The sequence below is a fragment of the Fragaria vesca genome, linkage group LG6 (genome assembly GCF_000184155.1).
Source record: "Fragaria vesca subsp. vesca linkage group LG6, FraVesHawaii_1.0, whole genome shotgun sequence".
NCBI lineage: Eukaryota > Viridiplantae > Streptophyta > Magnoliopsida > Rosales > Rosaceae > Fragaria > Fragaria vesca.
The window spans coordinates 7,082,824-7,110,702 of NC_020496.1; the positions used below are offsets into that span (position 1 = coordinate 7,082,824).

At 38.5% G+C, this 27,879-nt stretch overlaps 4 protein-coding genes across 4 annotated transcripts; 2 read left to right on the forward strand and 2 right to left on the reverse strand.

Annotated features, from left to right (window-relative positions):
- Nucleotides 1-200: 200 nt before the first annotated feature.
- On the reverse strand, nucleotides 201-2,358 carry LOC101313131 (patellin-6-like). Its single transcript, XM_004302514.1, is given in 5 exon segments — nucleotides 201-733; nucleotides 849-990; nucleotides 1,303-1,427; nucleotides 1,503-1,870; nucleotides 1,873-2,358. Coding segments are annotated over 5 exon segments (1,239 nt in total). The 5' UTR covers nucleotides 2,216-2,358; the 3' UTR covers nucleotides 201-472.
- A 957-nt stretch (nucleotides 2,359-3,315) lies between these two features.
- On the reverse strand, nucleotides 3,316-24,807 carry LOC101305200. Its single transcript, XM_004305054.1, has 10 exons — nucleotides 24,139-24,807; nucleotides 23,982-24,059; nucleotides 23,374-23,607; nucleotides 23,101-23,292; nucleotides 22,531-22,671; nucleotides 22,302-22,391; nucleotides 21,399-21,883; nucleotides 20,127-21,064; nucleotides 14,901-14,924; nucleotides 3,316-3,325 (listed from the first exon to the last, which is right to left on the reverse strand). Exons 1-8 carry the CDS (start codon nucleotides 24,805-24,807, stop codon nucleotides 20,146-20,148), a joined length of 2,808 nt encoding a protein of 935 aa, XP_004305102.1. The 3' UTR covers nucleotides 3,316-3,325; nucleotides 14,901-14,924; nucleotides 20,127-20,145.
- LOC101308982 lies at nucleotides 10,093-12,547 on the forward strand. The gene is made up of 5 exons (XM_004302585.1): nucleotides 10,093-10,149; nucleotides 10,466-10,647; nucleotides 10,755-11,804; nucleotides 11,885-11,962; nucleotides 12,190-12,547. Exons 1-5 carry the CDS (start codon nucleotides 10,119-10,121, stop codon nucleotides 12,244-12,246), a joined length of 1,398 nt encoding a protein of 465 aa, XP_004302633.1. The 5' UTR covers nucleotides 10,093-10,118; the 3' UTR covers nucleotides 12,247-12,547.
- LOC101309268 (kelch-like protein 3-like) lies at nucleotides 17,635-19,711 on the forward strand. The gene is made up of 5 exons (XM_004302586.1): nucleotides 17,635-17,757; nucleotides 17,838-18,037; nucleotides 18,117-18,193; nucleotides 18,736-18,837; nucleotides 19,351-19,711. The coding sequence occupies exons 1-5, from the start codon at nucleotides 17,664-17,666 to the stop codon at nucleotides 19,616-19,618; spliced, it is 741 nt and encodes a 246-aa protein (XP_004302634.1). The 5' UTR covers nucleotides 17,635-17,663; the 3' UTR covers nucleotides 19,619-19,711.
- Nucleotides 24,808-27,879: the final 3,072 nt, after the last annotated feature.

Genomic DNA, 27,879 nt, shown 5'->3' on the forward strand with positions numbered 1-27,879 from the left:
CTTTCAATGATTCATCCCATCCCCACCTTCTGCAACCTTTTGTTAAACCCAACACACAGACACTCCCTTTGAAAATCAAATACAGACTGTGACAAGTAACTAGAAAATCCCTTTCAAGCTCCATTCACTATTATATGTGACCACCACCAGGTCACCAGACCAAGCTTTCTTTTCCATCAAAGAACCACTGCCCAAAAACAAAAGCAAAAGCTCCTTCTTCAATACCAATGTGACCAAGACATTACAATTTCCCTCTCCCTCATGTTGATAAGAGCATTTAGAATTTTTTTGGTTACAGACAAGAATTTGGTAACCAAAGTTACCATGCTTTCCACAAGATAAAAACCACCATTCTTATATATTACACTAGTATTAGACTAAACCAAGGTTCATAACCTTAAAAAGGACATCTGAAACCAAATTAAAACAAGCCTTACACTACTAATTATATTATAACTGGGGTTAAACTTAGCTAGACAGAGGCAGATTTCCGGACAATGTACCGGTACGCAGCGACCTTCTTTTTCCGGGAAGCAGAATTGTCCACTGAGAATACCATTTTTCCGGCCTCTTTTGGAGTAAAGGAGTTGCGGAGCGCTTCTTCAGATGGTGCGACTTTTCTCGGCTTCTCCACGGCAACAATGTAGCTTCCTTGTGAACTTGGCACAAACTCAGCACTGTACTCCAAGTCCCACCCTCCAACAACTATGTCCCATGTAATTGTTGCACCAGCCTAATCAAACACAAAAGCAAGAGATATTAACCAACCACCCAAGTTAAAAGTTGAATTCAAAAGCACAAAATTAGGGATTCAAACGACAATGTTAAGTAAGAAAGGATTAACAAACCTCAATCCCCTCGATCTGAATGTTAACTTTCTCTCCTCCTTTGACAGTGAATTCCGAAGCCGGTTTGGGAGGACCGTTTTGCAAATCATTGGGTCGACTCAGTCCACCATACTGAACTGGAACATCCTCAGGCCTAATAAATCTGTTTCAGAATAGCATGACCCATTTCTGGTAAGTGGAAATCGACTTTAAGAAGCAAAGACAGTTTTCTTCAAAAATTTCAGAAATAAATAAGCCTCTAAAACAAAACTGCAAAAAATAGCAAGTTAACCAAGACCCAGTTGGGACTTGGGGAATCTCTAACCCCTTTAAACAAAAGGAAGGTAACAACAACAACAACTGACCCAGTAAAAGATTCTCAATTACTTAACTAGCAGTAAGATCAGTTTTTCAAATTAGATAACTAGTACACAACAGAGCAAAGAACTCTTTTTCTGGTAAGTAAAGGACTAACTTGTAGAGTGTCTCTGCAACATTTCCTTCCTTGGATATCACAAACTTGCTCTTAGTTCTTTGGGTCAGAAACGGACTGAACATCGAATACAGAACACTGAAGTACCACGGTACATTGATGAAAATCTAAACCCAAAAAGAACCCACATCAGAATCATCTTCAAAAATCACAATCCCACAACATAAATGAAAATCAAGTACCTTTCTGGCCACCATTTCTGGGTAGTTGTCCTGAAACAGCGAGAGGATCTGATTCGAAGCAACCCTTAGCTCTCTTTTGGGCATGTCCTTAAGATCAGTGACTTGAATAATGGAGTTGATCCCTCCAGGCTTAAAATGCAAGACATTGATACCCTTCTCAAGAACCTGAACTCTCCACCTCAAGAACTTCTTAAGCTTCTCCTCGTCCCCAAAAATCCTTTCATACATGTCCTTATCCTTAAAAATTCCATAAGCATTATAACACACCGGATGCCCACACCTATCAAACCCATGCATATACGCCACCACACCTTCAAGCTCCTTAAATCCCAAGTCCTCCTCAACAACCCCATCAGCCCCAAACTCCTCCTCCATTCAAGACATTTGACTAGCATGTTGAAAGCCTCGGCAACACGGAAGTCCCTCGCCCGGAGAAACTTGAGGAGGATGACGTCGGCCTTGTCGTCTCCGGCGAGCAGCTTGACGCCCCACATGGCGGCGTCGCAGGCTTCCGAGGCAATGAGCTTGTCTTTGAGCTCCTGGAGAGCCTTCTTCTCCGAGGACTTGAGGGTGGAGACAAAGTAGGTGTCTTCCTTGAAAGAATGTGTTCGGAGAGCGGCGACGTTCATTAGAGAAGAGACGAAGCTTTTCTTGGAGGGCTTTGGGGAGGCCAGAGGGGTTTGCTGGAGTGGGAGTGGAGATGAGGAGTCCATTTTTTTTTTGGTGAAAGGGAGATGAAGGAAGCAAGAAACTTCTGAGGGGAGGAAAATGTGAAATGGTTTTTGATGAGGTGGGTTGAGGGAAGAGAAGGGTCTCTGGATTTGATTCTCTGAGAAGCTCAGTAGGTTCTGGGAGTATGATTGCGGAGAACGAGGGGAAGGGGGTCAGAGAGATGAAGGAAGCAAGAAGAAGAAGAAGAAACAAAGATTGGGGAAGAAAAAGACAAGAGGATTGAATTGAAATAGAAACAGAGAGAGAGAAGAGAAAAAGGTTAATTTGAGGGTTTTGGATTGAGCCGCGATTTTGGTTTGAAGTTTCAAAAGTGGCTTTAGTTTTGGTCTGTGGAAGTGTGTTGCAGAGGATGAAGGGGCAAATTTTGAATGGGGGAGTGGGGGGCACGCGCGGGTTGGAGCGGGTGGGGGGAGCGGTTTTCGAGGGAAAAACTGGAGCCGAGCCGAGCCGAGAGGTGGAGTGGAGAGGTGGTGATAATAATTGGGGGGACGGGGTTTTAACGGTGGGCGAGTGAAGCGGGGCACGGGTTTGGTGGGGTTTCACTGGTGGGCCCCGGATAGGGTACTGTTGTTTAACCTTTCTTTCTTTTGCCTTTCGCAGAGGTCTGTGGGCCCCGGAGTTCCACCCTCCCACGCCGTTTAAAGCTGCAACCAGAGAGACCCTAATTTTTTTTCTTCTATTTTTTTCCTAATTCCATATTATTATTATTTTTATTATTTTGAAATTAGAGAAATTAGTTTAATCGCTTTTGGTTTTTCGATTTGAAAATATCAGAAGACAAGGTCGGTTGGAGGGAAATTTAGGGTTTCTTTCTTGTTTTGGCCAATGTGTGATTTTTGTTACTATTGTCTGTACGTGAATGTATTAGTCCATGACTAAAATATCTATAATATCTTTGAAATTTTTTTAAAATTTTCGTTTTTTATAAACACTGATATTATTTTTCATAAGCACCGATATTATTTTTTATATTTTTTTGATATTTTATATTTAGCTTATTTTTTAGTCGAATATACAATTTTTATATAATATCTTAGCAAAATTTTCATTGATATTCGATATTCGATATTCGATATTTTCTCGACATGTTTCTCAAGAATTTTTTTTTTCAAACCACCGATATTTCCGTAATCGATATTTTAGTCTTTGGTGTTAGTTTATGGTTAGCATGTATTTGCTTAGAACTTTAAGTGGATGTATTAGTTATTACTTTGTCTTTACATGAACGTATTAGGCAAAGACTTTTAGATTTCTTAGTTTTACAATTGAAAAATTGTAATATGGTCATTTACCTATACATTTCTTTTTGGAAATACAAACTTCAAATATATTGACGGTAAATTGGTAGTAGGAAAAATAATATGAACACAATCAGCCCTCAAGTGCTAAGTTAGAATTTTTATCATGCAACACTATGTAATTTTTTTTTAAGTAATTCATACGTTGTTATCTGTAAAATGAAGCTCAGCTAGTAACAAAGACATGAAGACAAGCCTACCTATTAACTAGAATTCACGCATAACGGGTCTTCCCGGAAGGACCATTAGTCAAAGAAGGAGAAAAATAGTGTGTGTGAAGACGATGCAACCGTGGCTAAGCAGATTTGCTTTATCTATCAATTATGGATGATGCAAGTGCCACCATCCAAAAGACTCGTTACGAGCTCAATGCAAAGCTGTAGTACTTATTTCTCTTAAGTACTAGTCCAGTGGTGGGTGTTATCGTAATCAAATTGTTCCTTAAACCATCATCTTTACTAAACCCAATCATTCACACTAATCTCAATTGTTCCAAACCAATCATGGCATCCAAGAAATTCCAAACATATCTTCCAATTTTCCATTGTAGTACACATTTGAATCTTTAATCATACATCAATGTACCAAGTAGTGAACCAAAAGAAAATGTGAAAGCATGACTTAGATCTCAAGGTTGGGGACACACCTCCCTTTCAAACCCCACTTCTGAAGAAAACCCAGAATTTCCACATCGGATTCTGGAACCAAAAAAGAAGAAAGCAACCACAACAAATTGAATTAAGAGGAATTATACAGAGGGAGTGAGAATTTTTTGGGATCTGATTAAGCAAAAGCAAATCTACTTAGGCATGTTTGTCACTGTAACCTAGGAGGACCAATTAATCAATTTCACCTACTGCCCCTAATTTTGTAGGGCAAAGTTAAATTATAGGACACGGATTGTATCACATTCCCTTATAAGCTCTGGTGGTCTTTACATGCAATTTGCAATTTGCAAATCCTAATACGCAGGCATTATATCCCAAATGCTCCATAAGATTTTGTGGGTTTACTTAAAGAACCCAGATTCTGTAAAATTGTGTTTCAGATGCAGCAAAGAAGTAGAGAGTTTTGGATCATCTAATTATGAAATTAGTGTGAAATTTTGGGAAAGGTGAGGTGTTTACAAGATAATAATCAAAGTAACTCTTTCCTTCTTTAACTTTTGCAAAATCACTTTTGACCTGTATGCGATAGTGTGATACAATCCATACTTGACCAAAAAGAGGCTTTGATCATCCCTCTCCGAAAGGTATGAACTGTCCTAATTATACTTAATTACAGAGATGAAGAAAACTGGCCCCAAAGTATAATTTCATGTCATACGTCTGTAAATACTGGGAAGTCACAGTGTAGAAGTGTATATGTGAAAACATATACAAATATAACGTTACTGTGACCGTTTCAATGTAAGTAACGATGTGACACTGATGTGGATGGATCAAAATTCAACTTCTCTCAATGGGTACTTCTGACTTTTTACATATTTTGGTGCATGATTACTCGCTTAGACAATTTAAGTGGATGATTAGAGAAAAAAAGTGTGCTCTACATGTTAATTAACAAGTGTGCTCTACATGTTATTGTTCATCACTAATTGAGATTTTAACTGTTTCCTAGTGAACCTAAAGAAGAACATCTCCTTAATCACAGGGAAGTTGAGCCAAAACCTATTCCAAGAAAGAACAAAAGGCACAAGATAGCCAAGATTCTTTTCTAAAGATCTTATCAATGTTTGAGCTCTTTTCTCACAACTTTGCTTCCAGAACTTCTAAAGTGACCATGGATTATGGACTTATGGCGGGACTATGGAGACAACCAAACATTTTTTTACGTAGTGAGGATCAGAACTAGAGTCGTCGACTAGCTAGAAAAGAAAAGATAAGAACCAAAATGTACTCAAAGATCAAGCTTTCAATAGTGGACAGATCTTTACCATCTTTTTCAACTTGTCAGTTCTTCGAGTTCAATAGGAAAAACACAGAAACCCCAGAAAGATAAGTTTCTGGGATCATTTGGATTACTTGATTAAATGGGAATATTGGAGCTTTCATCTCTGAATTGAATTGAAAGTGAAAACTCATTGATCTATCTTCTTTACTGTGCTACTGTTTGGACCTGATAACTTACTGAAGTCATACTAGAGCTTCATAATAGTATTGCTGTGGAGGTCCAAGGCAAAACCCAGAAATAGGAGCCCTCGTTTTGGTGAAATATTGGGACTTTGTTTTTACACCAACTGAGGCACCAATGATTCTGGTACACAATAGAGGTACCATTGATGTGTGCACAAATACATCAAACTATGTTCACAAAAAATCTACTGTGATGTCATCGAGTTTGAGTTGGTGATAAGTAATTGTTGAGGTTGTGAAATAATTGTCCTATTGCCATACCAAACATTGAATGGAGGTATGTATTTGTCAAACACTCGAAAAGGAATTTCAATTTTGTAATGAATTCTTGGTACTGGTAGTACTTGATGAGTTAGGAGTGTGTTTCAGTATAATCAAGCTAGCTAGCTGAAAATTTGGGGATCACATTTACATTTTCTGTTTTAGTTGTTTATGGTTTGCCACTTTAACATGAAAGAAACATTAAGCCTAATTGCGAAATTTAGGATATGATTATAGATAAAGCGAAGAGTTTAATTTAATGAGCAGGTGTACAATGCCTTTCAATACCGATTTAAGTTTGTAAGTCATGCAATTACTCAAGTTTTGACTAGATAATGTCTTTTTTGATATGTTAAATAAAATTCAACGATCCTAAAACCCTTACATGCGTTTCTGATTTTCAATTTTGACCCATTAGAATTGTGTGTGATCATTTCTAAGTAATTCTAATTATAATACATTATACAATAAAATAAGAGAAGATAATAACAACTTAGAAAACTACTATAGATTTTAAGTATTTACATTGAAGAAAAAACTTGGTATATAAGTATAGAACACAGCCTCAAGACTGATATAGAATCAATCTGGATGAATCCACAACCAAAAAAAAAAATTGTCTATTCAGTAAAGGAGTTCTGGCCAGGCTACTGATGAGGCTAGCAGATAGTATAGTGTTAGTTTGATAAATTAAAATGTTACTGAAGAAGCAAGTGATTGATTGATTTGATTTGACGTAGCTAGAGCCTAGAGGTAACACAACACTGGCAATCTGGCATTACCCATTTGACTATCCAAACCCAGAAGGCCAGAACCAAACTGCCATCTCTCTCCAACTCCACAGACGCAAGTTGGAAACCAACAGATGAGAATCATGGGATTGGTCTAAAAGGAGTGCGTGCAGGTCTAATTCAGAGAAAAAGCCAAACAAAATTTAGCAGCAGCAGCAGCTGCTACAGTACGTCTTGATGCTGATGGAGTCGTGGAAATGGAGCTTGACTTAACCTGTTTGGCTGAGAGCCCTCAGAAGCATAATCTGCATATATCGGCTAGATTGAGCAAGTAATGAAATCAAATGCCCTGATACTAGTATTGCTAGTTATTTCACCATTCCAGCACTTCCAATTATTGGCCTATTGTATGGATGAACTACCATAAACCTTGGTGCATGTGGGCTTCGTGCATGTTGTCATAGTTTCTATACATTTTAGATAAGTAGAGAGCCTGCTCCTGAAACTTAAAGGTGAGGTGATGGTGATCGAGAGCAAGAAAAGCTGTAGAGTTATATATATGTTTGGCGCTTGGGATCCAACATTGATTTGCATGAACTCAAGTACTTGGTGAAACCACAGAGAAAGGCGATAGGATCAGCAGCCATATATGCATGCTGTTTACTTCGAATGTTTTCTACATTTTATCTTTAGATTGGGTGGTACTAGCAAGTGTGTTACTCACATGTCTCAAAAACAAACGAGACTTTTTGAGATAAAACCTCTCTCTTATGGCGGGTTTGCAAGCTACAAAACCACAAACTTGATGTTGAACTGATATTAGTTTTTTTGTAAAGGAAAAGAGAGAATGATAATTACCTATCCACAAGTTCTTCCAATTTCTCATCTGCAAGGAACATAGGCAAAATTGAAAATGCCAGGGACAGCCCAAGAGCAAACCACAGAAGGATAAAAAGATTCTTCTGTATATCAGCACCAAATAATCCACATTGCCAACAAAAACCTTCGATAATTGGTAACTGAGAAGACGAACACAGGAAAACCTCTTGACAAACAAGCAGCGGCGGCAGAATAACATATAGGCAACCTCCTCTCCCTCCTTACTAATTAAGAGGCCTCAGGGGATTATATGATGATGACAATGCAATCTCCATGATAACAGTGTGAGCAGGGCATGCGAGTAAGCATCCCTTCTTCCTGTGTGAAATCCTTCCAGCAATAATGGCAGCATCAAGTCTCACTATACATTACGACCAAAAAAAAAAGAAAAAAAGTCTCACTACACATTAGAAGCCTCGATCGGCAAAACAGATGAAAACTTCACAATGCCAACTCTTTTCAAAATAGGTTGGGCTTAATGCCAATGTTGGTTAAAGCCTTTCCTTTTAGGACTTCAATTTTACGCTTTAGGTTGGCCCAGGGACTTAGAACTAAAAATGAAAGGCACTAGCTAGGAACCCAAATACGATACTAGGGGAGAAGTAGAATTCATTGATCTATCTTTTTGAATTGCTTAGTTAATTTTGGTGACACACCATGCCAGTTATTGTGACTATAGATAGCTAGCTTGAAGAATATCACTCAGATTATTAATAAATTCAATCAGCAAATGAAGGAATATCCAACCACCATCACTAATGAAACTGGCTTTCAATGTGTGAGAATGCATCCTAAATGGTTTTGTTTTTTTTTTGCAGGTGATTTTGCCAGAGACATCTCAATGGTGGACTAATAATAGTATGTGGTAATACTATTGTCTTGATTCATCCATTTACTCACCTGAGTTTGATTTGTTGAACTAATGTATCATAATATTCTATAACTTATTTGATCATACGGTTCAGATATGAACATTTGTTGCACTTGTTTAAAGTTGCATGTAACAAATTGCTGAAAAATGTCTAGTCCACGATCTTCCCATTTGGCATTGCATCTTCCAAGACCTCCCAAATTCTTTTTCACAATTACTATCTTATCCTATTTCTTTGCCAACATGGACAACATGTAACATGATTCAAGAACATTCCTTAATCTTAAGATTAGTAAATCTATTAACTTAATCCACTCACTAACCCCAAAAATATCTTCACCCCCTCATTTATACATTTCTTTATTTATCCTTCAAATTTTGACATCACTCATACTGAGCTCACTCATATTCCACACTGGTCACAGCCTCTAACCGCTAATATACGCGTCTGGGTGTACTTCCGTACTTCTCACGTTGGTAATATTAAATGCGCCTGTTTGCTAAAATGCGCCAGTAAGTGTACTTACTCCTCTTTTGTATCTTTGTCAAATATAACTAAAAACTCAGCTATCTAGCTCTGCCCTGCTTCGCGCTCTGCTTCTATTTAGGGCAAAAACCCCTTTCATTTCCCTTAAACCCTTTCATCTCTCATCACCCTCTCTCTTTATCACTCTCTCCATTTCTCTCTCTCTCTCTCTCTCCCTCTCTTCATCTCACACAGACTCACACACCCACAAGAGTTTCTCTGATCCCTCCGCATTTCTGCACAGAAAGGTGAGCACTTTCTGGGTTTTCTTGCTTGATCATCATTCTGAGCTTTGATTTTGTTACCTGGTTATGGATTTCCAGGGTTTTAGAGAGCTTGGTTTGGTTTATATTAGATGGTTTTTGGCTGTTCAAGTAGAAATTGTGCTTCTGCATGCTTATTCTTTTCTTTCTTGAGAATCCAAGGCGGTTTATTTGTTCCTTGGTTCTTGAAACGTGGAAAGATTTTATTTTTAGCTTATTGGGTTTGATTAGTGCAAAGAAATTAGCTTCAAGATGAAGGGGTTTGATCTGTGATTGTGAATTTGGTTACTTGTTTGTTTGATTAAGACTATGGGGTTAAAGGCGTCACCTTTAGATTTTCCTGTTGATGCTGTATTGGAAGATTGCCTATTTGGGATTCATACAATTGAAAAAAGATGAGAGCTTTGTTTTGTTTCCTTTGATTTCTTTGATTTTAGTATAAATTGGTATTGTTGGACTTGGTTATTGTAGTTGAATATGAGCAATTTTAGTACTGCTAGTGTCCAGGCATATATTATGTATGAAATGGTAGAACATTGTGGATTAGATTTGAATGGCATGTAGTACTCGTGTGCCATAGGTTTCGCAGCACGTTGTTCATATGTTTGCAATAACTAAGAATCTGAAGGCAGTTCAGAAGACTTGTATAGTTATATAACTGATTTGTGAATTTTATATAACAACGCACTTTACGCATTATATTGATGTTTGTTTTTATACTTATGATCCTGGTGTGTTTTTGTATTCAGGTTATGGTGTAATTTCATCCGGTTGTGATCTGAAAATGGGAGCGGGAAGGAAAACTGAGACGTATTATCTTCCTTATAATCAATACCCGGGGTACTATGAGGTGCCTGCCAGAAATTTGACGAAGAACAAGCTAGGTGCAGTCATCTTTGGGTGCAAGCACAGCACAATGAATGAGTGTCTATCGAAACAACTCTTTGGTTGGTATCCTGAACCTTTTACATGTTTTAGTCCTAATCTATGCTGTTCCTGTTTTCGCTTTATAATTTGGCTCTTAAGTATTTTAAACCTGTGATTCACAAATATTTTTGTTCAAGTTTAATATATTGAATGAAGTTTATATGTAAATGCATTGCCTTCTTCACTGTTAACAAATCAAAATTTCTTGTCAAATAGGGTAACAAAACAAGCTAGCTTCAAATAAGAAACTTTGGATTGTTGTGCACCGTGTTCTTCTGATTTCTTGGTTTAGTTTTACTTTTGTATCCAGAATTGATGTGTTGCATTCGAACTCTTTCAGGTTTACCGGCTCCACACTTCGTGTATGTGAGGAATGTTACACCTGGATTACCACTATTTCTGTTCAACTATAGTGACAGGAAGCTGTATGGTATCTTTGAGGCTACGAGTCATGGCCAAATGAACATTGACCCAAATGGATGGACCGCTGATGGGTCAGGGAGGACCAAATTTCCTGCTCAGGTACTAAATAAAGGTTCTCCCATAATTGCTGCAATTTTTCTGACTTAGATGCACTGTGTCTTGGTTAGAGAAGGCTTTACTGATATATTCCAGTTTTCTGCTTTAAGGTTCGGGTGTGTGTTCGGATGGAGTGCCCACCACTGCTTGAAAGCCGGTATAAACCAATACTTGCTGAGAACTACTCCAATTCACTGCAATTCCAGTTTGAGCTTGACCATGAACAGACAGGAAAGCTGCTATCTCTGCTAGCACCATTGGCAATATCTCGAGGTCAACCAACACAACATAATACACTGATGTGGGAAACAGATTTTCGAGGTCTTCCATCATGTAGTACAATACAGAAAGCTGAATTGTGTAAGCCACCCACTTCAGAGGCTGAGAATCCTACTCCAGTACCCAACTGGGAAACTAATTTTCCTGCTCTTCCAAGTCAGAATACAATACAGAAAGTTGAATCACTTAAACCACCCACTTCAGAGGCTGAGAATTTGACTTCTGTAACCACAGTGAAATGGGAAACAGAGTTTCCTGCTCTTCCACAACGTAAGAGAATGCAGAAGAAAGCTGTATCATGCAGAGCATCCACTTCTGCAACCTCTACACCACAGAACAGAGCGGAGCTGGAAACTGATCTTCCACCTCTTCCCTCAATTAGCACAAAAGAGGAACCTGAATGGGCTTACCAACTTACTTCAGACGTGAAGCATATGAACAGTTCAAGTCTGAAAGGGGATGCAACGTCTTCTACACCTCAGAATACAGCGAAGTGGCAAGCTGATTTTCCAGATTTTCCCTCACATAACTCAACACAAGAACCTGAATGGCTTGAAGCACTTATTTCAGAGGCTGAGCATACTTATCGTTCAAGTCCACAATTGGATTCTATACCTTTATTTGGAACCTTCAGTCCCTTCCAAGCAGATGCAAAGAAGGCTGAACAAGAGGATCTCCAGCTCATATACACAAAACTGAAGAAAATAAATCTTCAACATAGTCTCCACAGCAAATGCCAAAACATACCTTTGGCTGGAGATTTTGCAGATAGTAGGGCAGGGAGTCCATACTCCCAGTCTGATCAGAAAAGTGGAGAGAGTCCGTGCTACTTTTCTGCACAGAGTCCTGGATCCATGTTCTATCCGTGGGTCATTGCTGAGGTAAATTGATATTAGTTAGGAAAGGTTTCAGTTTTACTTGCAACCACTTACCACTATTTATTACTGTGTTTGTACTATAGTTGCTTCAAGAGGTGCAAGAGCTGAAGGCGTTTAGGACTGCACAGACTGAGAAGATCAGCTATTTGGAGGATAAGCTGGTAATGCATGTCTTTATCAAAAAAGTTCATATATTTCTGGCTCTGCACCTTATTTCTTCTGCCAATTCGTCTAAATAAAGTTGAATTGCATCATGCCTTACTTAGGGAAGCATTTACATTACTGGCAATGAATGAACTGGTTCAAGGCATTTTGATTGACAAATTAAGAAAAAAAAACCATGGTGTTGTATTAAATCGGTATTTTTTTTTTTTTCTTGACAAATTAGGTGCAGGTGCAGTTTGAAATTAAACAGTTAAAAGACTTCATTATAGATGGAGCTTGAGCCTACACCATCCATAGCATATTTGAGAAGGCAGAGAAGGATTGAAGGAATGATCGACTGACAGACATTGGCGTAACACTCACTGCGAGTTGACAAATTAAACCACACAGCTGCGAAGTTTCTGGACTCGCCGGTGCAATTACAATGACTGAACTAGTCATGTTTTGTGGTCTGTATATTGACTAAACCCTTCAAGGAAAGCTTAGAGTTGTTAAAGTTAGCAAGATGACTGATGTTTAGACTAGCTACAAGATGATGGCGAAAATTTACCTTTATATGCTATGACAAATTAAAATGCATGAAAAAGCTAGCGTGTTCAAGCTCTTGTCTCGGTTTAATGTTAACCCAAATGGAACCTACCAGATAAACATTCATTAGGAGGAGCATATAGCTGAGAGTCTTAAGACTAATATAGCTTACCAAGCAAGTATGCAACGGGTCATCACAATTGATTACAAGTTATCACGATTTGCTATTGTAATCTCAGAAGTAGTCACCTCTGTTGATTACAAATTTGCATCAGAGTATAGATTTATATTATGATGCAAATTTGTGCAAATTTGTTGCCTACATTTAGCTTCTATTTCACAATGTCTACCATTTAAATTAATGTCACGTGTCTCTTTTCTTAATAATAGTACACAACTCTTGAGTAGCAAGTCTACTTGACCTAAAATTCACTAGGAGTATAGATGAAGCAAATTTGTCGCCCACCTCTAACTTGCCCATCTCAATACCCATCCAATTAATGACACATGTCTTTTTAGAACGTTTAATTTTATTTGCTATAAAAGTATAAATGTAATTCTTCCAAAAAAAAAGTATAAATGTATAATGGTACTTTTGGTGTCTTTCATAAGAAATATGAGACTTCTTCTTCTAGCTTTTCATAAATCTTCAAATTCAAAATCATGCTGCTCGACATTACAGTTTTATAATAACAAAGCTCCGGAAACATTTTGCACAATTTAAATCCTATTTGACATAATTTTTCAAAATTCAGTGCAAAAGTTTTTTTTCTTGAAGTATAAACATTCAGTTCTTCATCACAGAAGTAGAGGACTCACTCTACCTCTTTAATGGAAATCAAATTAGAAAGAAAACACGGATTGGTTATGCCATTTTACTAAACGAAGTGATTCTATTAAAGCATCTCTAACAGTTTCCCCATTTTTTTGATTTTATCAATTTTGGGGAATATTGGGTTGTTTTGTGGTCCAACAGCTTCCTCATCTCATTCCCCAAAATAGGGATGAAGAAGAAAGAGAAGCACTCATTCCCTAAATTTGCAGCAAAGTCTTTCTTTCCCAAATATTAATTATTCACGTGCTCCAACGATAAAAACAAAAATTTAGAATATTTTATTGGATAATTTATGTTACAATGAAATATATGATTTTGTTGTTGTTATTATTAATAATCATGTAGTATTTTTTATTGTTGTAATAAATGCCAAAATCTCAAAAATGGAGAAGCTGTTGGAGTCGGAGCATAAATTTTTTAGAGATTTTGAATTTTGCTTTCTTATTTTAGAGAAATTTTAAGAAAGCTGTTGGAGATGCTCTATAGCTTCCGTTGTGAATTTACATTCACCTTAATGCCTCAAAGAATCATGCACTTTCAATCCATCATGCAATTTAAGTTACTATTACCCCTTTCTAAATCCACAAACATCCTCTTCTTCACAGAATTCCTTTTCGTCACAAATTTGAAGCCTTGCCACCCATTCCTTTTCCTTACAATCATACGTGGACTGCATAAACACTTTTGGCTTGTTTGTTCCAAGGACTTGCACTATTTCTTTCTCTTAGAACAAACAAGATTGAACCAACTCTGTCCCAACTCAATTTTCATCTTCCCTAACGATAACAAGGGTGTAGCTTCTTAAAGACGTTTGATTTCTGCATCTTTGCTCTCCCACTACTACCAAACTTTTCCTTCCCTTTTTTATATTTGAAAGAGAATCAATCTTTTCATCTTGAAAATAATGTGGTCCAATTAGGTAGAGTGCTAAAGTGCGCCGGGGTGTAGTTAGGCTTCTGTTTCCCGGTACAAGTAGTAATCTTTTCTCACTGCTTCACTCCCTTTCGGCGCACTCATATACCGTCTAGGCAAAAACCCATTCCCCTCCCATAAACCTTCATCACACTCCCTCTCTCTTTCTCTGTCTCACACTCTCATTTGAGTCCCAGATACACAATTCTCTGTTGGGTCTCCTTCTACACATAAAAAGGTATGCAAAATGTACTAGTGACCATCTTTTGATTATCTTGTTTGATTGTGATGGTGGGTTTAGTTCTTTTCAAGTTTTCCCTATTAGTTTCATTGCTTTCTTGGGTTTATATGAGTCTGGAACGATAAAGATCAGAGCTTTTTAGCTTTTCAATCAAAGAATTTTGTTTGATTTCAAGAAACGTGTTTGTGCGGTTTTTGCATTCTGGGTCTTCAACTCTTCATGCTTTTTGGTACTCTAGTGGAAATTCATGTACTTTTTTGGCTTTGATTTTGGATTTTCGCTGTTTTTTAGTTGTAGGGTTTGTCTCATTGCCCAGAAACAATGAATTGGTTTTCTTTGTAGTCTTGAAATTCTTTACCTATTGCTTTGAATTTGTATGACTGAATTGCTACCCATGTCTTTAGCCAAGAATTTGAACTGTGTTTTTTTTTTTTTTTACTTGGTTCAGATTCTGCATTTTGAACTTTATGTTTATGCATGTCCTTTCTCTCACTGATTCTGGTTTCTGATGCCTATGAATTTATATGCTTCAGTTTTGTTTGGTTGGCTTTCCTTAGTTGTGATTTGTTCATGTCTGTACCATTTTGTTCTTAGAGGAATTCATTGTTGAAATGAATTGGTTTTCCTTGTTTTACGCATTGAAGTGTTTCCAATTATGACTTGGCATTAGAGGAAAATAAATTATATCAATACTATGGAGCTATATACCCAATTTTGTTCTGTATGTCTTTACTATTATTTAGAAGAGAATTACAAAAGAGAGGGTTAAGAAATAAGAACTAGGGTAATGGAGATATAAAAAATTCCGCTTAGGCCTCTTATCCCCACGCTGCGCTGCTGTTTCAGGTTCACATCAAAGAGGTTGAAACTAATCTGTAACGGCTTTGTTGCATTATGTTCTTGTTGTCAGTCTACGCCTCAAAAATGTCGCTGTTTTCCGAGGCATTTGATGGTTCTTTACGCCAATTAACAATCCCCCAATGTTGTGCTCATCGGTGTTAGCCTGCATTCGATCACATTTAATACTGTTTTAGGTACCTGACCTTTGTTTCTTATTCAGGTAACTGGTTATCCTTTTCGGATCCGAAAATGGGAGCCGGAAGGAAGACACAAACCTTTACGAAGGCTCCTACTCCAGATCTGGCATCATACTCTGTACAAGCAAGAAGTTTGAGCAAAAATCACCTTGGTGGAGTTATCTTTGGTTGCAAGAGCGGCACAATGATGGAGTGTCTATCTAAACAACTCTTTGGTTCGTATCCTAAATCATTTGCATCTTTTGCTCCTACTTTTTTCTTTTGCTGTTTTTAGACTATGATGCAAGTGGATTGCTACCTTAAAATTCAATTTTAATGAACCCCAAGTATAGTAGCCAGTTTGATTGAGTATAAACTCTTTGATTGTTGGTTTTCTCCATTATTTTTTTCTGATCTCTGGCTTAAGTTTTTGTTTGGTTCCAGAACTCATGTGATGCATACAAATTCTTTCAGGTTTACCGGGTCCACACTTTATATATGTGAAGAATATTAGTCCTGGCTTGCCACTCTTTCTCTTCAACTATGATGATAGGACTCTTCATGGAATTTATGAGGCTGCTAGCCATGGCCAAATGAATATTGATCCATATGGTTGGACAACTGATGGATCTGTGAGGACACAATTTCCTGCACAGGTGCTATATAAAACTTCTTATAATTGGTTTAATTTAAGTTATAATTTCCTGTTAGACAATCCAAGATTTAGTCAACTGAAGGCATTCTAGACCGAGAATTTTTTCATTCTATCTTTCAGGCTCAGATTCGTGTCCGGCTGCAGTGCCAACCACTGCGTGAAAGTCAGTTTAAACCGATTATTGTGGACAACTACTACAGTGCGAATAAATTCTGGTTTGAGCTTGACCATGCCCAGGCAAACAAGCTGATGACTTTATTAGCATCTTGCGCAATCGCTCCAGGTACTTCTATGCCACAGAAAATTTATAAGAGGAAAACTGATCTTCCATTGCAATCCTCGCGTAAGACAACGGTGGAAGCTCAGTGGCTTAAACCACTTGCTTCAGGGGCTACGACACTTGTTGGAAACCACATATCAGATGTGAAAGAGTCTGAACAAGAAGAACAGCACCTCATATGCACGAAACTGAAAGAGTTGTCTCTTCAACGTGATCTCAACAGTCAATGCCAAAACGTGCCGTTGTCAATCAATTTTAATGATACTGCTATTGTTAATGCAACGCCTGTAGCAGTCAATTGGAATCCACCCGAACCAGCACGTTTGGATTTAGGGGAGATGAAGGTAGAGAAGTCTCATTCCTGGTCTGAGAAGAGTGGAGGAAGTACTTGCTCATTGTCTGCACTAAGTCCTCGTTCCTTGTCTGATCAGTCACGAATCGATAAGGTAAGTGTTTATTTAGTATCCAATAAACATACCTGCTAGCTTTTGTTTTATCTTCTACAATCTATATATGTATTATTCTGATCATACAGTTGGTTCAAGAGGTAGAAGAGCTAAAGGCTTTCAAGAATGAACAGACTAGGAAGATGGGCTATTTGGAGCATAAGCTGGTACTTGATACTGTATTTCTGTTAACTTTTCTATATAGCCACTTCTTTACCTTATTTCCTCTGATTATTCATGTTAAATAGCATTCATGCATTTGCTCATCACTGCACTGAACTTGTTCAAGGCCGTTTTTTTGGAACACCTATTATTTTTATCAGTCTCCAACTCTGACAGCGAACTATATTCATTGTTTATGGTAGCTGCTCATAGTTATGTACATATGTAAAGGGCTTTACTTTAGGACTTATTTTTTAGTAGTAGGCTTTTGTTTGACAAATAAAAAAATAGAACGATTAGTTCATTGTTAAATTGATTTCTTTGCTGATCATTTCAGGAGCAGGCAAAGTTTGAAATTAAACAGTTAAAAGATGCTAGGAAGTTGGAATGTGAGTCTACACCATCCCTAGCACATATTGATGAAAAGCAAGTACAGTCTGAGGTTCTGTCAGAATCCGAGTCTATACTCACCACACAAGAGAAGGATACTGCTTCGTGTGATATGCTGGATCTGGATCCTAATGAGTCAATATATATAGTCGGAGGACATGATGGTGAATCATGGTTATTGTCGTTGGATTCTTATTATCCTTCTCAAGATGTAATAAAATCTCTCGGACCAATGAGCTCAGTTCGTGCATATGCTTCTGTTGCAAAATTAGATGGTGATCTTTACGTGATTGGAGGTGGTGATAGTACTGTGTGGTACAATACAGGTATTAAGTCTTTCTTAATTTGAGTCTATTTCTTGTTGGCATTAACGTTCTTCTAATTCTTCTTTGGTCTTTTTCTGAAGTCGAATCATACTGCCCTGCTGAGGACCAATGGAAAATTTGCCCTTCTTTGAGAGAGAAAAAAGGGAGCTTAGCTGCAGCTACCGCAAACAACAAAATTTTTGCAATGGGTGGCGGCAATGGACTTGGTTGTTTTTCTGATGTCGAGATGCTTGATATAGATGTTGGTCGATGGATCCGTACACAGTCGATGCTACAAAAGGTAAAAAAAAACTATGGTTTGAGTAGGAAAATGCTATCAATCGTGGTTCCTGATTGTGCTTCTTTGTTGTTCCCCCCAGAGATTTTCTCTTGCTGCAGCAGAATTAAACGGGGTACTTTACGCTACTGGAGGCTATGATGGGAATGGTTATTTGAAGTAAGATATTGCTTTATTGGTCATCTGTAGTCAACACTATGCATGAACCTTGGTATACTCGTATACATGTGACTTTATCATATGCCTGCACTGCATATTTAATTAGTAGCTGGTGATTTCTGTTAATTCGAATCAGTGCTTTTGTACAATGTTTATCCACGGACCAGTTGGGAAGTTTATAATGTCGTTAACAAAGTTTTGGGAGAAAAAAACAAATAGGAAGAGGAACATGAATTTGGCTAACAGAAGAAAAAGAGGATTACACAGAGCAACTATATACATTTTAACTTTTAGATACATAATTAGGCTATTCCATGTTAATTCAATAGGACTCCTGCCCTGCGGGTAATTTAAGTGCAGTCCAGTGTGAACACTGGAATATTATTTCATTTGTCAAGTTGCTTGCACTTTCTCATTCTGTTCATCTGAATCCTACCTTTTGGATAAATCATATGAATTGTCAGGTTTATATCTAGGGATACCAAACTCACTATTCTATCCTGCCTCTTTCCATGGTTGACATGAAAATGTTCATATCTCAGGTCGGTTGATAGGTTTGATCCGAGGGAGCATAGTTGGAAGACAGCCCCTTGTATGAATTCAAAAAGGGGTTGCCATTCATTGGTTGGGTTAAATGGAAAATTGTAAGTACCTTTTTGTTTGACTTGTCTTCTCAGTATCTCAGACGTGCTCCATGATGACTGTAGACATGGATATTCCTGTAATAAATCCATGAAAATGTGCACATAGTTAGGTATGTGAGTTTGGATTTAACTTAGACAATCTACTGTAGTTTCTCATTCATGCTTTATATATATATGGTATATTACGCAGTCAAATAAGAACGTTGTCTTATTTAGTTATTACATACTTCTGATGATGAAGATCTCTGCACAAAATAATGATCTTAGTTGGCCAGAAAACTTTAAAATTTGATCAAATCAGTCTAATGAGGTGGCTCTGATCAAATCCAATCAACTCAAAAAGAAGCACCAGATATCACCGAGTTAAAAACTGCAAAACTAGTCATTAGTCTGTACCTGCAAGTTATAATCTTCTTTTCTATTGACCAAGAAATCCTTTTTTTTTTTTTTTTTTTTTTTTTTCCTCAGTACTTTTTCTTTGACATTCTTGATTAAAGACTACTACTTTTGTAGGTATGCCCTGGGTGGTTATGATGGAGAGTCCATGGTGTCAAGTGTAGAAATTTTTGACCCACGCCTTGAGTCATGGATGCCTGGCGAACCAATGAACTACACTAGGGGATATTCCGCTGCAGCTGTTGTCAATGATGCCATTTATGTAATTGGAGGGGTGCAAGAGAGTGCCACCATTGCAGAGACCGTAAGTTACACAATGCATCCATACCTTATGTATATATGGACAACACTTTTATGCGGAACTTTAACAGTTGCATTAACATAATGGTATAGGTTGAATGCTACAGGGAGGGCCAAGGTTGGCAAGAAATGAATGGGGTGACTAGCAAAAGGTGCTTCCTGTCGGCCAGTGCTTACATGTCTTGATCAAGATGTTACTTGCAGAGTTGTGGTTATATCTCGTCCGAACTCATTGTCCATTTTATGTAGTAGAGCATGTACATGCTAGGCGCATAGTCTTTTGTGGTTCGAGATTGTGTTTTGGGGATCGAATCTTACATCTCGAAGAAATCCAGCTGTGGAATAGAAACCAGAAGTATCAAAGATTTCAATGCTTTGATATGAGGAACTAATTGTAGACATTCATGGCTATTTATATCTGGTAATATGATGAATTCGTCGTAGTCTATATTTATAGACTTTTAATATCTCTAGTGCTCCTTTTCCGAAATCCACTAAATACTCCAATTGGAAAATGATGGATAAAAACATAACAGGTTCTACTATTCTTCTAAAATATGTATATTTCTTCAACTAACACAGAAAAAGAAAATGAGAGAAGCCACTCAATTTTCACTTGACCATAGAAAGGAAAACTTCCTTTTCTCGGCAAAGATATGTAAGCTCGTGTCTAGGTCCACAACGTTTGAGAAAAGATACATCCTCAGACAAATATTCCATACAAATGCAGACGCTTACCGTGAAAGAGAAGGCTTTCGGGGTTTTGTAAAAAGGTGCGGTAAAATCAACTATTCTACAGTCATCGCATCCTCCAAAAAGGGTTGAATCCAAGTAGACAAACTGAGTATCATCAGTTCCACTGACAGTCATTTTGAGCCATATTCTGCTTTCGACCAAAACATTATGAAGAGTGATGTGGCATGGTATACCAACAGGCAACCCTGCAACAAAGCGAAGAGGATGTCCGTAGTCATTGTCAGGTATCTCCAGACCTGCCTTTATGTGCTTAAGTCCACCACACAACACAAGCTGCTTGAGCGAGAAACTTTCCAGTGCTCTTCTAAAAAGACTAGGATTACAGGAACTGCCATTGAGAGAGGTCCCAACTTCAGATGATAAATTTCTGACTTCAATCATAAACCTGGATGGTTCAACAGTTCCATCTTGAAGGAGATATTCCGCATGTGCCATTGTACAAGAGAGCTTTCTCAAAGTACCAAGATGGCAGCAAATTTCAACTTTAGAAAGCTTGAGCATACAAGTCACAAGCATCAGCTCCAAAATATGCAACTCTTCCTCTTTAGACAATCTTATATACGTACTCTTCAATTCACTAAGCCTCACGTCTAGCTTTCCCAACACAAAGTCCAAGTCTCCCATCCCGCTAGAAGGAATATGTCTTGAAGGCAGGATGTACACCCATGCCTTCACAAGTAGTTTCATGATCTTGATATACTGCGTTGTAAAGGCAAAAGTGGCACTAGATGCAACAGAGCCAGACGTCAATGTTGCCAATTCTTCCCTGCAACTTCTGCATAAGGTCACGTCACAAAAGAAACATACAAATGAGAATGGAGATTGAAAAGTTCTGAAGATTTACGGCAATCAAACAATAAACATGTAACAGTTGATGTATGATCTCAATGTATGCATACGTTAGTGGTGTCTCTAAGGACTGTCTGTATAGACCATCATTGGTTATTTGGTTATATCTCAAATTAAGAAGACCAAACAAAATTTGAAAGGAGCCCTAAAGAGGGAACATATTTCTGTCTCTTCTTTTTTCCTGTATTAGGGGAAAAAGGGGGAGGGGGAAGAGAATAGGTTATGTTACTAGATAAGGATAGTAAACAACAGAACTTTACCTTAAAGTCCTGAGTCCTTCAGTCGTGTATCCAGCTTGTACAAATGGCCAGATATCCTTCACCTTTTCAAGAACAACATTTATTGACTTGGTCACTTGCACATCTAGACTGTGTTCTACAAGGGCAGTTCCAGCCTCCCTTGGTTCCTTAACTGTTGGAGATAAGATTTCAGAGGTTCCACCTTGTTTCTGCGGCAATGGCATTGCAATTGAACCAGGTAACCCCCTCAGTCTGAAGTCAAACTCTATATCATATGGTCCAGGGGATCTACTGCATTGGGACAAGTAATTCAACAGGCCATCTTGATGAATAATGTCACTCAAAGCATGAGAAATCCTTCCCAGGTATGTAACTGCATAAGAAAATATACTAGCTGGGATACTGCAATTACGTTCTTGTGAAAGTGGAGCTGAGATGGCCAGAACTAGCAAGGCGACCACCCTCACGTTATCAAAGCCTAACTTGCCATTAGACACTGGCTCCATCTGACAAACAGGAAAAAAAAAAACAAATAAATTTTGAGTTCCCAGTAGAAACAACAGTTGCACATAAGAATCAAAGGATACCAAGGATCGAATAAAAAGCAAATTAAGTGTTTGAAGCCACATATAAACAAACCCAAAAAAGGTAACCCCAAAGCCTATGATTAAGTATCCTCCTCGGTGCTAGTGTGCACCATGCTTTCAAATATCTTTTGACTGTGGTGATAAACAATAGTTCTACTATGAATTGAACTCACAAATTATCATATGCTAGACCCTGCTTCATATACATCAAACTTGAACTGACCCTGTCACTAAGCAAGAATGATAACCATATCTGGGTGCCACCAGCCTCAAAAAGAGGTGGGTTGAGGTATTTATTTATAGTAATGAATTAAGGACCCTGTGAGAGCATGCTAACCTGCTGAGAGACCTCCTCAATGATGCGGACCACAAACTTTCCATGATTTTGTCCAATATGAAACAAAACATTTAATATATCTGCTTCATCCTGGAAAAAGAACAACATAATTGAATTAGGCAAGGAAACAACGATAACATGTAAGTTTTAAAATGACCAAATTCACTCTGCATGTTCATTTAAAAAAAGAGTGCAAGTTATATCATTAAAATGTCAATGGAAAGCTGACCTGTGGACACATTTCCAGGTTATCTAAAAGGGTATCAATAGTTGATCTAAACAACTTCAAATTTGGCAGGTTTGCCAATTTCAGTATTTTCCTTGCAGCAGATCTTGTCAGGGTATTACGGTCAACCAGAGTGCCAAGAAACTGCAAATCAAATAACAAAAATAAAATTAAAGGCAGTCCGTACTTGAGTTGTTTCATGAACCCACCTGGTGTAAAGAAATTTTTACTGACTTCTAACTAGGCACGATGGCAATGATTTAACAAACCAAAAGAGAAAACATTAGCAATCAACACCCTCTAGGGAGGGACGAGAACAAATAAACATAAGAGGGAATGTCACAGAAAGATATCTATGAACAATTCAAACACTGAGAATATCAATCATTCTCACGATATGACACATCAAGCCATCTTTCAGTTTAGTCAATTTGATGTATACACCCATGATATCTAATTTGCAGAAGTGAAGACGCGACTTGATTTCATTGTCAGTAGTACAAGATAATATCAGATAGTGGGTCACCTATTCTGTATAACTACAAGATTAACAGCTAATATTACAGAGCGTACCATATGGATGTGTTTTTCTTGCACCTTCAGATGACCAAATGTTGCCATCTGATGCATAGTTTCAAAAGCTTGTAACTGCACAAGCATTGAGTCATCATTCAGTACATCCATCAGTAAGTTCAAGGCTTCTCCAGAAAACTTGGAAGAGAGTATGGTCAGTGTACCCAAAGAATGACATGCAGCTTTTCGTACCTTCATATTGATGCAAAAAAATGTTAATATTCAAAAGTGTGCATTTAATAAAGTTCGTTGCATGTCAGAGTCAAAAGTTACCTCATGGAATTCATCCTCAAGTCCATGCATGAAAGCTCCAGCAACACTAGACCCTGATACTTCCAGTTGTTCATCAGAACACTGAGCAAGAGATTTCTTTTCTTTAGTAGTCACCAGCACTTTCTTTGACAGGGTTTGCAAAAGAATATCTTGGGATACCATTCCTATCTTCCCAAGGGCATGAAAAGCTTCAATCCTGACCTCCATGCTCATGTCTCTTACCATCGAACAAATCTACAAACATAACCAACGCATAAGACATAAAGGACTGAACTGCATATGACACTTTTAAAAAAAATTCAACACTCATTGGGACAGAATGATAGGGAAGGAAAGTCCTACCATTCAACAATGCAGGGTAAAAGAGTGGTGATATCCTCAGTGATCTCCTAGAGAAAATTAACCGGAATAGAATCAATAGATTAGTAACTTAGTAAACCTTTGTGAGCAATAATGACTATCCATAAGTGGCTCAAAAAAGTTCAAGTCAGCATACACGAAACCTAGTGAGAATTCTAAAACTTGATAGACCTGACAGAGCTCAAAGCACAATACACCAACTCGAGTAGAATCAATTATCTCAAATAAATTCAGCCAATTCAAATTACCTTGACAAACACTTCATCAGACCAGTATGCTTTCGCCTCCGAATCGCAAGCCATGAGTGTTAAACCCCAAGCTAAAACCTGCACATTCATGAAGAGTATAAAGCTAGTTATCAACATATCACAATAGCACTAAAATCAACAATTTGACGAAGCTCACCACTCGAATTGCGGCAGCCCTAACGCCGTCTTCCATGTCGTTTAGAAGCTCACCGGCACGGAAGTAGCAGCCTCTGATCATATCACCGTCGTCAATAACGCCGCTCTCACTCAAACCAACGAGTCCATCCAACGCAGCTCTCCTCACATCCGGATACGGATCCTTCGTAAACCCTAGAAACATACTCGATAACAGATAAGGCTGCACACCAAACCTGCCGGCGTTTCTGATCAGCCACGGCCGTGTCGCCGGAGCAGGACTGAAACAAAGCGAGGCGAACAACCGGTCATCGATTTCTTCAATCGCGGGGGTCAGGGATCGATTGCGCTCTGAAATCGAAGCCAGCAAATCGAGTGACTCGGCGGCGACGCGAGTCGACTCGGTGGAGAGGAGCGAGTTGGAGCGGACGGAGTCGAAGACGAGGCCGGAGAGGTGAGGGTGTTGCGCGGCGAGGTCGGAGAGGAGCTTGAGAGTGCGGTGCGGGTCGCGACTGAGTTGGAGAGAGCGAGTTAGGGTTTCGGTGAGTGATGAAATTGCGACGGCGGGAGTTGAGGGGTTGATGATTAGGGATCTGAGGGAAGCTAGGGTTTCGGTGGAGAGGGGTTCGCCGGATGAAATTGATGGGAGGTTAGGGGAGCGATTGCACGCGCCGGGCGCGTGGGCCTCCATTGGTGGGGTTTTCTGGTGATCGTGGAGTGGAGAATTTCAAAGGAAAAACCCGGGAAGAGACAACGGCCATTGCAACCCGCCGTTTTATTAACAGACTCTCGGCCCGGGTCGTGGGTCATAGAAACCCGCAACTCCAGTACTTTGATTGTTGTTTTTGTTTTAATTTTTATTGCGGCGATTTTCTTTATTTTTTCCTTGGTGAATCGGAACAAGTTTCAACATGCATTATTGAAAGACAAAAATTCATTATCAGTCCCTCAACTCTTGTGACAAGACCAATGTGATACTCAACTTCTTAAATGTACTAATGCGATACCCACACTTAATTTTCGTTATTAATGTGAGACCGGAGGCCATATTCTATCACGTCGCCGTGTGTTTGGTCACATGTCGCGCACATGCCCCTCCAGAAAAAGGTAAATTTATTGGAATGACTCTGCGTTCAAAAACTCATTTCCCGTCTAAATTTGATTTCTCCTACCTCATTTTTTCCCTCCAATTTCAATCAGTTGCACTTGTTTTTCCTTCTAGTACTTTTATGCATCTCCGTCCTGTTGTTTGAGAAATGTTGTTGCGCTTATCAGCTAACAAATAATCTTGAACCATGTCCTTTAAAAACCAACATTAAAATCCTTCTATATATCCAAAAAGGCATACATGCCACAATTCAACAAGAGATCTCATTCACCAAACCTGAGTTCAAAATCATGTTGAGCATAAGTTCAGCAAATTGAACTTGTCCAACGTAAGGAAAAATTTGAAGAAAAGATTACAACAAACAACAATTCAACCTGGCCAACACCCTAAATGTAACAGCAAAATGCAGAACTATTAAAAACCAGCAAATTCAAATTAGTATGGGTAGGAGGCTATGCTGCTAGATTGATTTGAGGACCCCTTGCATTCCTGCTAGCACCCCTTGCTGCTGGATTTTGGCTGCTTTGAGTAGGCGGCTGTTAAGCTTGTGTTGAGGTTGCTGCACCACCATTTGAAGTAGAAATACCCTCCTCAAATGCCTTTCTTTTCAACCAGCCCATCCTGGACCTTATGACTTGGTTTTTGACATTAGAAGTAGCCTTTGGTAGGGCTGGTGCTCTTTTCACCTATGCAATCAAAACAAGCATATTTCACTATCTACAACATCACATTTTCAACACAACAACATTTTCAGAACAATAATACATTATCAACACAACAACATTTTCAGAACAATAATATATTATCAACACAACAACATTTTCAACTAGAATAAGCTAAGATAAGCAAACCTTATTTCTAACTCTTTTCTTAGTGTTTGATCTAGTGATCCACCACTTGTTCCTTCACTTTGTTTTGATTAAAAAAAAAACCAAGTCATTTAACTGAAAAAATGCAAAGATTGGTGAATAAATGAAGAGCTCATTTATGAATTGAGACTTACTGCTCCAGCTGCCTTTTTAGCCTTTGTAATTGGACATCCTAATTTTTTGTGTCCAAGCTGCCCACAAATTTTACAAGACATTTTGGTCCCTTTTTTGCTGTGGTTTTGTTCTTCTCCCCTGCTTCCTTATTTCTCATCATCTTTGGCCTCATAGTTTGCTTTTTATATGGAGGAGGAGCAATTGGATAATCCACTTGTTCCCAATCATCCTCCCCGGCGATAAGGTTTATGTTAAGAGTATATGTTCGCAAATAGGTGCTAGACATGAGATAATCATCACAATACAAGACAACTTCTTGTTTCTTGAATCTTATTGCACACAAGGGATGCCACTCAGCTGCCACCTTCTGCATGTACATGTGTGAAGACCCAAGTCGATTGCATGTTTCCTGCCATTTTCACCACTTCCAGTCACTTGGAATACGAACTCACTACCCCTATGAGCTATGTACAATGTTGCTCTCTCTCCAGTCTTATCTATAATCTTCTTTATCCTCGGACCAACCACATCCTTCCACTTCTCACATTCAACCCTTCTGTTTGCATTCCTGACCATAATGTCCATCCTTATCTTCTCTAGCATGGTGAGAATGGGCTTATCTCTAGCAGGTAAGATAGCTGAATTATAAACCTCACATAAATTGTTGAGAAGAATATCACACTTCGAATCATCTTCAAAAAATGCCCTACTCCACTATCTTGGATGCTTCTTTTCAAACCAGTTAAATTCGTCTTGGCTGAGCACCCTCAAATCTTCCATATGTTTGTTGTACCAAGGTTTGGTACTGCTTCTCGCCGTATTCCACATCAACTGCTTCAACCCCTCTCTTGGATTCTTTTCCTTGAAGTTATTATACAAATGTCGAACACAATGCTTGTGCTCAGCATTTGGAAACAAAGCTGCATAAGTCACAAAAGGAAGACATGGTGAGGCATAAACTAGACCATAAACAATGTTTTAAAATTTATAAACAGGTCAAAGTTAATGGCAAAGACTAGAACACACCTGTAATTGAATTCCCCAACCCCTTCTACTTGTCTAACATGAAGACATAGCTACTGCTATTCTCCATTCTTAGATCCTTCTTCAAAAACTCAAGAAACCATGTCTAAGTTTCTTGAGACTCATTTTCAACATTGCAATGGGGTACAACCCATTATTTGCATCTATTCCAACTGCTGCTAAAAGTTGCCTAGGATGCTGCCCTTTAATGTGGCAACCATCCAAGCATATGAGAGGCCTACAACCACCCATCCAACCTTCTTTGCAAGCTTTGAAACATATGTACATCCTGTGGAATCTCCTTACTGGCCCATCCATTCTTGTTTTAATCTCTACTGTGGATCCAAGATTGCTTCTCAATAGCTCCTTCCTATATGCAGCAAACATATTGTACTGGTCAATGAAATGACCTTCATTCATCCTTCTTGCACGCCTCTTGGCCCTTGTGATGGTCTGCACACCCACATCTAAATTGAACTTCTTATTGATGTGATGGTGTATCCTTTTTCTAGAGGATTTGGCAGGCATAGAAATCCAAGGGTTAAAATTCATCTGTCCAGAAATGCAAACTTCCATGTGCAGGCATCGGATCTCTCTCCACACATCCCATCCGTTCTTGTCTTCTTCTTCTTCTTCTCTCTCTCTCTCT